Source organism: Centroberyx affinis, unplaced genomic scaffold, assembly GCF_046629955.1.
Source record: "Centroberyx affinis isolate AG114_WGS23_722 - 3 ecotype Tasmania unplaced genomic scaffold, CSIRO-AGI_Caff_v1 ptg003959l_1, whole genome shotgun sequence".
In the NCBI taxonomy this organism is placed as follows: domain Eukaryota; kingdom Metazoa; phylum Chordata; class Actinopteri; order Beryciformes; family Berycidae; genus Centroberyx; species Centroberyx affinis.
The window spans coordinates 250,357-262,006 of NW_027281781.1; the positions used below are offsets into that span (position 1 = coordinate 250,357).

The 11,650-nt window shown below is 41.0% G+C and overlaps 1 protein-coding gene across 1 annotated transcript; it reads right to left on the reverse strand.

Moving 5' to 3' along the window:
- Positions 1-64: 64 nt before the first annotated feature.
- urod (uroporphyrinogen decarboxylase) lies at positions 65-11,547 on the reverse strand. The gene is made up of 10 exons (XM_071541865.1): positions 11,405-11,547; positions 9,565-9,677; positions 8,418-8,497; positions 7,583-7,645; positions 7,116-7,313; positions 6,277-6,438; positions 3,892-4,026; positions 3,311-3,411; positions 1,856-1,922; positions 65-1,346 (listed from the first exon to the last, which is right to left on the reverse strand). The coding sequence occupies exons 1-10, from the start codon at positions 11,425-11,427 to the stop codon at positions 1,182-1,184; spliced, it is 1,107 nt and encodes a 368-aa protein (XP_071397966.1). The 5' UTR covers positions 11,428-11,547; the 3' UTR covers positions 65-1,181.
- Positions 11,548-11,650: the final 103 nt, after the last annotated feature.

Here is an 11,650-nt window from a genome sequence, read left to right on the forward strand (position 1 = left end):
AAAAATCTAATCCAAACTCGGTATATAAAATATGAAACATAAAAACATGATGAGAAATCCACTTTTTATTTGACCTCTTTATTGGAAATACAAAGCAACACAAAGTCCACTAAAAATCCAATCAGTCTTTATTTGACTGGATAGGGAAAAATAACGAAAACAAAAGCAAAATATACAAACTTGCATGGCTTACTGTTATGTCGTCTGTTAGCTTTTAATACCCAGAAACATCGCCTTTGTCAACTCACACACACAACCTCTCAGGATGATCACCATGTAATTCCCTTCATAAACCACTTTTTTTTTCCAGTGGTGCATTTGAGCTGATGAAATTACAAAAAAAAAAAAAAACAGATTTGGGGTGAATAACAAATATATAAACAGCATAAGGCATCTTCTTGTACTTCGGTGCATTTCTTAAACGATTTTCTATCGACTAGAATATGAGTAAAACTTTTTGTGACAATATATATCCAGTGGGGGATTTGTTTGTTTGTTCAATATGAGAAAATTTAAACTGTCAAATCAAGCTGTAGCTGTATTTCATAATTTGTCCTTACAAGAGCGATGTCATCCCTTTCCACGCCAAATAAATAATCCTCCCCTGGATAGATTATACAGATTAACAGAAAATCTTTTCTTAGAAAACCAACATCTTGTTTATCCTTAAATACTACACCGGATGAGAAAACAGTGAATTTATGTAAAATGTTATGTTTTTGTGTCATACATCAGTATCAAGTTGGTGTTTGTGTTTGTTTTTACTCTCTTGCAGATCCTTGCGTGTCTGAATGTTGCCTTGGTTGTTGTTTCTATTTGTTTGGATTGAAATATAACATGGTCCTATTCAAGAAGAACATATTTCTTGACCTTGGCAGAAATAAAAGCCAGTGAAAATGTATTGTGAATTTTTTTTTAAAGGTGCTCATCAACTGGGAAATCATTGGGAATGGATTCTTCAACAACAGAAAACAGATGCTAGGTTTTGTTATGTCTTGCTGTGCTGCATGTATATTGTATGTTTGACTGTAAGTGTTGCCCACAACCTTCTTGGCATTGAATTTCACTATGAATAACTTCGGAATAGCATTGTTTCATTACAATATTGCGTTATTGTACACACTGATTCGTCAGTGTATCGTTTGAATGGGTTTTTTTTTTTGGCTCATACAATGCAAAATTTACTTTTGCTTGATCATCTGGCGGGAGTGTTTGTGCACGGCTTCCACGAAGGCGCCCACGTTCTCCGGGTCCATGTCGGGGTACAGGCCGTGGCCCAGGTTGGCGATGTAGCCCCTCGTCCCGAAACCATCCAACATCTTCTTCACGATCTCTGAAATACGCTCCTTGTGGGGGAGAAAGGAGGGAAGAGGATTCATTATTCCGCCCTGCGATTTTTGTATCGCGATATATTGAATTTCGATATATCGTCCCATCCATAATTGGCAGACCTTTCAGATCAAGGTTCATCTATGGACACATAGTGGCTCTGGGTATCTGGGTGACACATGCTTTACTCAATTTGGGTCCCAGGATGAAAGTATACTAAGATAGTATACTAGTGTAAACTAAGGCTGGGCAAAAACAGTGTATACTAGAAGGTATTAAGCATAAATCTATAAATGAAATAGTATGAAAATATATGAATTGCAGCTAGTGAGACAAAGGAAATCTCTTGAGACGAGATCAGTTCGACTGCTTGAGAACAGTGAACGGTCTCAAAGGTCGTGTTCCTAGGAAGATAAGATAAACTAAGCATTCCTGATGTTTTGCTTTATTGTTTTCCCCCCTCCATGTATGATTAATGTAGTTCTGATTATGTGGCGGCCCAAACCAAAGCGGTAGTGGAGGTTACCTTTGGAGCGTAGAGAGCACAAGGGTCCATGTTTCCCTGCAGGCTAACCTTCCCTCCTGTGCGCTCCCTGAAAATACAACACACACACACACACACACACACACACACACACACAGGGATAATCCTTTAACCAACAGGTTAAGTATTTGATGAGCAGACCAGGAAACACAGATGTTTGCGGACTTAAACCCCGTACCGAATGACAGACTGGGTAGGGAGAGGTCAGTAATGGTTAACCTGCTTCTCGGGAAATGGGACAGCGGTGGAATCGGTGTTAAAGCCCCGGGTCCGGTGGCGTCCCGGGGCTCCGGCACACTTAAAGCAATGCGATATTCCCATAATCCTGCTTAGCACAGCTAAAAATGCGAGTCTCCCACCAAATGTAGAAACAAGAGAGTTTGGGCTCTAATCTGCCATCAAGCAGCAGTACATAGAGAATGGGCTCCTATGTCCTTATTTTGGCACATGAAGATTGTTTTGCGATCTTGTAACAGTGTTTCCCACCCCACCCCCACCCCCGCCACCACCCAGCCGAACACAAGTTGTATGACTCCGTCCCTCAGATGTATTTAGCTGCGGTTTAGCGTCCAGCCATTGTTTGCCGTCTGACCATGACACCGGATTTCGAAGAGGCTTTTGAAGGAGGAGATCCACGTATTGATCCGTCTCTATTCATGCTCACATTCCACAGATAGTTCGATGCTTGAATTCTCACACACTGCGACGGGAGGAGCCAGCTTTTGGTTGAGATGCAACGTTTTAAACAGAAACGCAAAGCAGAAACTCTGATGACAAGTGGAGGGGGGGGGGGGGGGGGGCTGATCTTGGCTTTGACCTTTGACCCTCTGACCTGTCAAGAGAAGCTGATGTGAAAGTTAATATGCAAGTGCGCGTTTCACAGGGAGAATGTAAATCTGTGACAAACTGCAAATTCCACATAAATAAATATATGTATGCCCATATTTAGGCTTGGTGTATAGTGTTGCATGGTGCCCTGGTACTGAAACAATACTGTGGTGCCTAATTTGCAAAAAAACAAAATTTTTCCACAACCTGCAATTTATTTTCAAGTATTAGAGGTTATATTTACTATTACTGGCCTGCCTAAAATTTAAAATAACAAACATAAATTCTTGTAAACAAATCTTTACTGACACAGAGATTCATTTTGCCATACATTTTACCATAAAATCATGTTTGGAATGACTGAAGCAAAATGTGTCCCTACACGAAAACAATATAATTATTGCATTTTTTTTACCATTTTAAATTCCAGGTCATTTTAGGTTATTCTAGTTTTTTTTTAATTCTAGTTTTCTTGAGCTGCGTTATTGTTTTAGAACCAAAACCACAATTATTGGGCTGGTATTTGTACCAAAGTCAAAATAGCTCAGTGTGGTGGTGGTGCCTCTCTGTGTGTGTGTGTGTGTGTGTGTGTGTGTGTGTGTGTGTTACCGTGCTGATCGTGGGTCAATAGTCCAGTCCAACCCAACCACCTCATAGTGAGACTGAGACAGATCTTCTAGACCGTAGTGGGCGTCCTTCGCAAACACAATCTGGAACACACACACACACACACACACACACACACAAAAGGAGAAGTTACAAGTACAGATTGTGAAAGCAACTTTTTCCACCCATCGGCATGAGCCATCTTTAGTGAAACGGCACCATCTACTGGTGAGATACCACAGTGATTTACATTAGAGTAGATGAAACTTTAATGATCCCTCCCGGGAAATTGGGCTGTTGCAGCAGCAGAGAGAAGATAAGAATAGAACGGAGTGCTGAAGCTAATACTACAGGTAATTATAACAGAAGAACAAACAGAATAATACAACAGATAAATAAAGATAGAGCGTCTTTGTTGATTCGTGTCTTTGAAGCCGATGTGCGAGCGTGCATCATTAGCCGTTCACATTATCAGGCACACAGATGGAAGAACGTGAGTCCCGAAATATGTGAAGGCGTGAAAATGCCCATTGTCGGCTGGTCTGGTTTTTTGTGTAAGCAGGTGTTTTCTCTCCCTCTCTCACCATGGGAACGTCCTGTCCCGCCTCCTTGAGTTTGTCTTTGACCCGGTGCGCGATGTCTCGGAGGTACGGCAGGGAGAAGTCTTTGAACTCGGCCGGGCCCAGGACGCCGGCGTGGGACTCGAACACCTGCAGAGCCTGGACACACGGCACAGAAAACAAGTGTGTGAGTTTTTGTGGTTTAGTTAACCCGCGTTTCAGAAACACCGTAATAAGTAAGATGATCTACAAGGCAAAGAGAAAGACAGAGGAACAGAGAGGGGAGAAACTGAGACATGGGCTTAAAACAGTTGACTTAATACAAGCATTCACAGTTATAGATAGATCCAATAGATTTATTGTCCATACCAACTGGTTTAAAGGCATGAGGAGCCATCAGTTCTTTACATTTCACGTCTTCTCACAGGCTTTTCCATACAGAAGGGGCTGAAAACACAAAAGGCTTTCTTGCCCTATTTGAAGAAGAAGCTCTGCTCTAATATTAACAATGCTACTTTTACACATGGCGCAGGGCTTTGATGGTTCTTCAGATGGGAAGAAATACTGACACGCACAGAAAAAGAACACCGAGTCTCATCTTAATGCGTTCGGTAGCACCAAAAGCAAAGTACTTGGCCATCATAAGAGAAATGCTTGACTGATTTGAACGACTTCAGAAAACGTGGATTCTATGTGGAACTCCTATCTGCAAAAGCCTTGGCAAAAATGGCAAAGTCCTTTGTTTGTATGATTTTGACCAGAGTTTGTTTGGGAATACAGACTTGTGCGTGCTCACTCGAATTCTGCTTTCTTTGTGGAAAAAAAAAAACCGCTGCCTCGACCGCATTTTGTGCTGATATCGAAAAAGCACGTTTGTTTCCATAAGGACTATTTGCAGTAGCTGCCGCAATCAGCAAATAGTATTTAGGTCCAACTCTGAAACACTTAGCAGCAAGTCCCACAACACGGTCGAGGTGCGTCACACTGACTCTTGACAGATTAATAACTCCCGTCAACTTTTTGACCGCTACTTCCGCTGTTGCTGTCATACGTATCATGAAACCCCGCCTCCTCCTCCTCATCACTGGTGGCTCACAATAAAGCAGCCGCCGTCACGTGGCCTCCTCGAAAAAAAGTTGCACTTTTCTCAACTTGAGAAAATGCTCGACTCGGTGCTTTTCCACAGCGGGCCGACCTTACGTAAAAAAACAAGTACAGATGCTGCCCAGTCCCATGGCGCTGTGGTAGGAAAGTTACAAGTAGGGCACCGCACAGGAGAATCATGGCTGAAGTTTGAATGAAGGGAGAGAAATGCTTACGTGGAGATGTCACATTATTTCTATTAGCCTATATAGCCTATGTATAATACATTACATTTACTTCTATTATGCATGTTAACAGCTTAATCAAATTATTCTCGTTATCAGAGTAAGAGCAATAGTTGCAGTATTTGTTTGCATGTAAACACAGACAATGTATAGTTGTTTACCGAAGCTGACCGTGATAAACCTAGCTCCTGCTATAAAGTTATGTCTATTGGTTGGATTTTGTCATTTGCCATGGTAACATCAACTAGGCTGTGACACCACATGTGTTGCAAAAGTACACAAACAAGACAAACAATGGGCTGACAGTGTGAGGTTGACATTGACCTCAATGGCAAATGCTGCCAATTTGAAACCAACAGTGAAGTTAATCAACCTGACAACACCCCCCCCCCCCCCCCCCCTCCACCCCCCAGTCATTCATTTACCTCAGAACTAACAATCGCACTGACATTGATACTGACACACAGCTGACAGTAATCCTATCGACTGTAATAATGCAATGCCCCCCCTCCTCCCTTTTACCTTGGAAAATTGAAAGGCTCGTGATTAATGCCTCACAGAAAGGACTTGTGTGTTGCAGCGTCTTCAGCAGACCGACTCTAAACTGACAGCTGAACGAACGATTACATGATTCCTCGTATGAAAAAGGATTGTGGGAGTTTCAGTGAAAATGTAAATGAAAAAGGTTGTGTGAAAATTCCTAGCTATGGTTTAACAATTGAACTTTTACTTTGTTCTCATTAATTGTGTACAGGTAAAATATCAGCACAATACAGTAAACATACTGCTCACTATATAAACATACTGCTCACTATATAAACATACTGCTCACTATATAAACATACTGTTCACTATATAAACATACTGCTCACTATATAAACATACTGCTCACTATATAAACATACTGTTCACTATATAAACATACTGTTCACTATATATAAACGTACTGCACCATGGCACAGATTCTATGTCCTTGGTTTAAGGGAGAGAAGTGACCTGACTTTGCCGTCCCTATAAGGCGCTGGCAGTTTGAAGAAAGTGGAATAGAGCCAACACTGTCATGAAGGGAGGGGGTCCTGACCTGTGCTCCGGCCGCCACCTGTCCCAGCAGGTACTCCACTATAACGTCAGTCAGCATCCTCAGCAGCATGTGGCTGGCCTCGGGGTGCCGGTACAGCCAGCGCTTCGCCTTGGAGTGAGTGTTGGAGCCTCCGCCTTCGATCATGTAGGACATCAGCGTCCACTGTGGAGGAGAGCACAGAGGGAAGGAGGTCAGAGAGAGAAAGACAATATATTGATTAGAATGAGGGCTCAACTGATATGGGCCTCTGAACACTTGATAAGGGTATTTTTAGATTTAAGCTGCATGATAGATGATATTTTGTGCTGGTATTCAAAATATCTTTAGATTTGGTCATTTTTTCCATGCCAAAAAATGACAAGATATTCAGTGTTTTCCCCCAGAATGTTATTCTTGTCAGGGTGGAAAAGGTGAAACCCTCCAGGGTAATAATAATAATAATCAAACTAATAATAAAACAAATGCATGCATACTTGGGTGGAATCCAGAGAAAACTGAATTTGAAATTATAGTTTAAAAGTTAAATCAAACAAAAATCACATTAAATTTTAAGCCATTGCATTCAATTTTGAATTATGCGTTAGTTACCCATTTACTCAATGAATTCCTCTTTTTGAATTCAACAGTTGAATACAAGTATGACAAATTCAAACACATGCAATTCAAATACAATCTTTGCTGGCACTAATTTCTTTCCATAAACGCCTCATTCATTTATAACAGAGTGAGAGACGCAAGTGCCTGAACAAAGATGAGATACTGAGCTCACTAAATGAAATACATCCATGTACCTCCATGTGTGTGTGTGTGTGTGTGTGTGTGTGTGTGTCGTCTCTCACCGGAGCTCCAGTGAAGCCTATGAGCGGCACCTTGCCCTCGATCCTGTGTCTGGTCAGTGTGATGGCCTTGAAGACGTAGCCCAGCTCCTTGCCCACGTCCACCTTGACCCGCAGCCGCTGCAGGTCCTCGGGCTCCTTCAGGGGCTCCGGGAACGTGGGACCTTTGCCCGCCACCATCTGGACATCCATGCCCAAGGCCTGGACGGAGGAAGACGGACAGAAGGACGGATAATGGATGGATTCTCATTTTCTCACTTTTGAGATAATGCTAGTTGCCTACTATCACTGATCCAATGATCTACCAGGGACACATGGATGATCTTGGTGTCTATGTTCTCATCACTTAAAGGGTAAGTTGACCAACTGGCCAAAACTTGGTGTATTCCTTTAAAGCTAAGCCACTTACATACATACACACCCAAGTATGACAGAAAAAAAATGGGTAAATGGGAATGACTTAGCCTTACCTGTGGGATAACCAGGATGTCAGAGAAGATGATGGCAGCATCGAAGGGGAAACGTCTCAGAGGCTGAAGGTGGAGAAGGAGGGGGGAAATGGCATTTACCCAACATTTTAAACTGACATAAACCTTAGGCCATAAACTAAAAAAAATACATTATAGGAAGTGGTATCAGAATGAGATAAGTTACATGAAGATGTGGTCTTCTCAAGAAAATAAAATATAAGTTAATACTAAAACTGAACATGTAGTTTTGAAATTGTTACTGGTGGTTGGTTGTCTTGTGGTGATGACCTCGAGCTCATAGCTTACTCATCTTTTTATTGATCACTAATAGACCTGAGCAGACTATAACACCGCTTGAAAATGGCTTAAAATCTTTTAAGTATTTTTGGTGGTTTGAGGTATAGTACACACAACTTTTTAAAGGGGTTATTTGCATATATGAGCTGGCCTAGGCACTGTGGGCTTGGAGGTTAGTAGTCTGAAAACAAGGTTAAAATAGATTAGGTTAGTGCACACGTCTGTAAAATAAATTTTGGTGTGAAGAAAAGTTTCTTCAAAATGTGTGTCCCCTTAGAAAAAAAGTGTGAAACCCACTACTGCACCACTGGAGTGACAGACAGGGACACTATGCTATGTTCCCTTTTTTTGTTCCCTTTGCCCAAGTAAAACATGCAGTGGTGAATGTGTTTGAGCAGGACAGAAAGCACTATTCTGATAGATATGCTGTACACAGAAACCTGCTAACTCAGTTTCGGGTCGGCGAAAGAAAAAAAGAAAAAAAAAGAAAAAATAATTTGTATCTTTTTTGAGAAATGGTTATAAACCACTGCTGTACCTGTAGCGTGAGCTCACAGCAGGCCTCTGGTGACTGACATGTCTCAAAGAAGTCCTTCCCTGCTCTGGACTCACGAAACTCTGTGGATTAGATTGGATTAAATGAAACGTTAATAATCCCTGAAGGGAAATTTGAGCAGGAAAAAGATTGGATACAGTGGAGAAAAATAGGATACAAATTGGAATAAACATAACCAGCTGCCAACAATTCCAACACTAGAATACGTTAGGTAAAAATATGAAAAATATTAAATATAAGAAAAAAATATATATGAAAAATGCATCAATTGCATGACAGCATATATGCAGGGAGTGAAAAACGATGGAAGTAGAACCTATTAAAACACAATGAAAATGTGGCTAAAAAACTACGATGTGAAAATAGGGCTAGGCAATATATCGATATTATATCAATATCGTGATATGAGACTAGATATCGTCTTAGATTTTGGATATCGTAATATCGTGATATGGCATAAGTGTTGTCTTTTCCTGGTTTTAAAGGCTGCATTACAGTAAAGTGATGTCATTTTCTGAACTTACCAGACTGTTCTAGCTCTTCTATAATTTGCCTTTACCCACTTAGTCATTATATCCACATTACTGATGATTATTTATCAAAAATCTCATTGTGTAAATATTTTGTGAAAGCACCAATAGTCATCCCTACAATATTCTCGCAATATCGATATCGAGGTATTTGGTCAAAAATATTGTGATATTTGATTTTGTCCATATCGCCCAGCCCTACTTATAACTGAACATTTAGCCCACTTCGTAGAAAATACCGAGATATATATTGTGTATCGCCATTCAGCCTAAAAATACCGAGATATGATTTTTGGTCCATATCGCCCAGCCCTATGTGAAAATATATGAAAAATATGAGAAGATTTGCAGTCTGAATATAAAATATAAAGATTGTGTAATATCTAACAAATGACACAATACGAGAAAATGAGATTGCTTTGTCTTTAGGCCAACATTATAAAATGCTGTTTCTACAATACACCGTTTTAAAATTTCACTGCATACCCTGCAAACCGGTAGCTACATGCAGGAAATGGATCAGTTATTTAGTCTTTAGTCTATTTTTCCTTTAATCCTGCCATTGTTTCATCATAACAACTTGTTATGCAGGATTGTACCTGGCAGGTATCGTCCAGCCTGTCTCATACACCAGACGGGGACATGGTCCGTCTCCTTTCCTCGCGCCGCTCGCAGGAATGTGTCGTTCTGCAGCTGGGGGAAGTCTTTGGGACTGGAAGGACAACAACACAAGGTATAGCAGTGTTTCCTCTACGTTCATTCAGCAGTACTGCATTGACACTGATAGAGAAGAAGGGAAAGTACATCTGCAGCCAAACACAGCAATAACGATAGATAAAGTATCCAAAGAAGATCAGTACTAGAACAATGTTCCCAAAAACCAGAACTGGAGCCAAAACTTATTATCTTCAAGCACAACTCCCTACATGAACATACAGAAGAAACACGGCACACTACAATGGGATTGAATGGAGTGTTGTTAATATACCAGCTGTGAACTCGAAGACACAGGAATGTGCCGGAATGTTTTCTGGACACACAACTCATTTGTTATTGGCCGAGACTCCCATTTTGATTTCATTACTCAGATTAAATTCACTGCACTTTGTTTTGTCCATAGAGCAAATTGGTTCGTCTTCACTATTGTGGATTATGACGTTTTATCTTTTTCCAGCAAAGCATTTTTAACAGTCCAGCAGACAGCTAGAAAATAGGACATCGGAAGTGACAACTAAGCTTCAAAATTACAACGCTAATTATAAAATGGGTTTTTTTGGGGGTTCAAATGGGTTATAAAATGCCCTTCCCTTCTATGAGAACTGGGTCTAGCAGTCTCTATCAGTCCACTAGGTCCAGGGCTACAGTAAGGTAAGCAGGCTCCTCTTATCTGAAATATAGGCGCACCCCTCCCTTTCCCCCCACACAATCATACTGAGCATCCAGCAAAAGAGTAGAAAACGCCAGAGTGATTATGAGAGATAACACTCCTCTCCTCTCTTATCGTCTGCCAGCAGTGGAACAACGGTTGAATGAAAGGCTGCTGTGGACGCATCAGTCAGACAGGCTGACTGTGAAATTCAGTTCTCACTTAAATGGTTCAGGATGATATGACTATTTCTTTTAAAATCTAAATTGTTAGTTGGACTATTAAAAACTGCTTTGCTGGAAAGAGAAAAAAGCTATTCCTCTGTGTTTATAGACTGTAAAGGCAAATTAGACACAGAAACTAAGTGTGTCAAATTCAGTCTAATGCTTCAAGCCAAAAATCAAGTAATGGGTTAAAGAAATGAGTCATTAGTACTTTTCATAATTTGTTTAGGGTGACAGGCTTGGTATTTAATTGTGATATTTCAGGATGAGTTAGGATCCACTCTTCAATTGGGCACTTCAATAACATCTCAACTTTTAGAATTGGTTCACCTGTTACTCCCACTGTGGAGGTCGGTAGCAAGCAATGCGAAGCAATTCCAACCAAACCAAATTCAGATTTTATTGAAATTAAGTGGTGCTAGATGGAACATCTATATGCCGAAATTACCAGAAGACCCAAATGATACAGAAAATGCCTCAACCCATGCTGCACCAGGTATGTACCTTTGCCAACGAGCAAGGCAACATTAAACTGTTAGATTTTTTTAATGGAGTTTTGTTACTGGGGTTCTCCATACAAGAAAGAACGGCGCGTATTGGGGCTAATGCGTAGCGGTTGGTTGACAGGGTCACGAATTATGACAGTAACTTCACTTATGTTCACCAAATATTTAAAACGTCAATGAAGAGAGCATTATAAACGCAGCTCACGCTGTAGCAAGAAGTGTTTCATAAGCATGACACAGGGAAGTTTTATAACGTCATTCTGTTTTGACAGCTAGCAAGCGAAATGCTAACCCAGGCTGCTAATGTAATAAAATGTAAACTGCTAACAACGGGTCTACTCACAGTATTAAATCGTCCTTGTTCATGGTGGAAGAGCTGAGGAGGTGGAGGGGCTTCAGAGATGCTGCTGTCTCTCTCGTTGGAGAAGTCGGTTGCACCCTGCAGCTCCTAAACTGTCATTTGAACTCCCTTGCACAACTCTTTCGGCTGTTACACCCCTTTGCTCCAGGGCGCGGCCATCTTGGCAAAGCCACGTGACCTGGCTAGGAGGAAACTAGCTGGAACTTCAAAATAAAACCCTAAAATGAT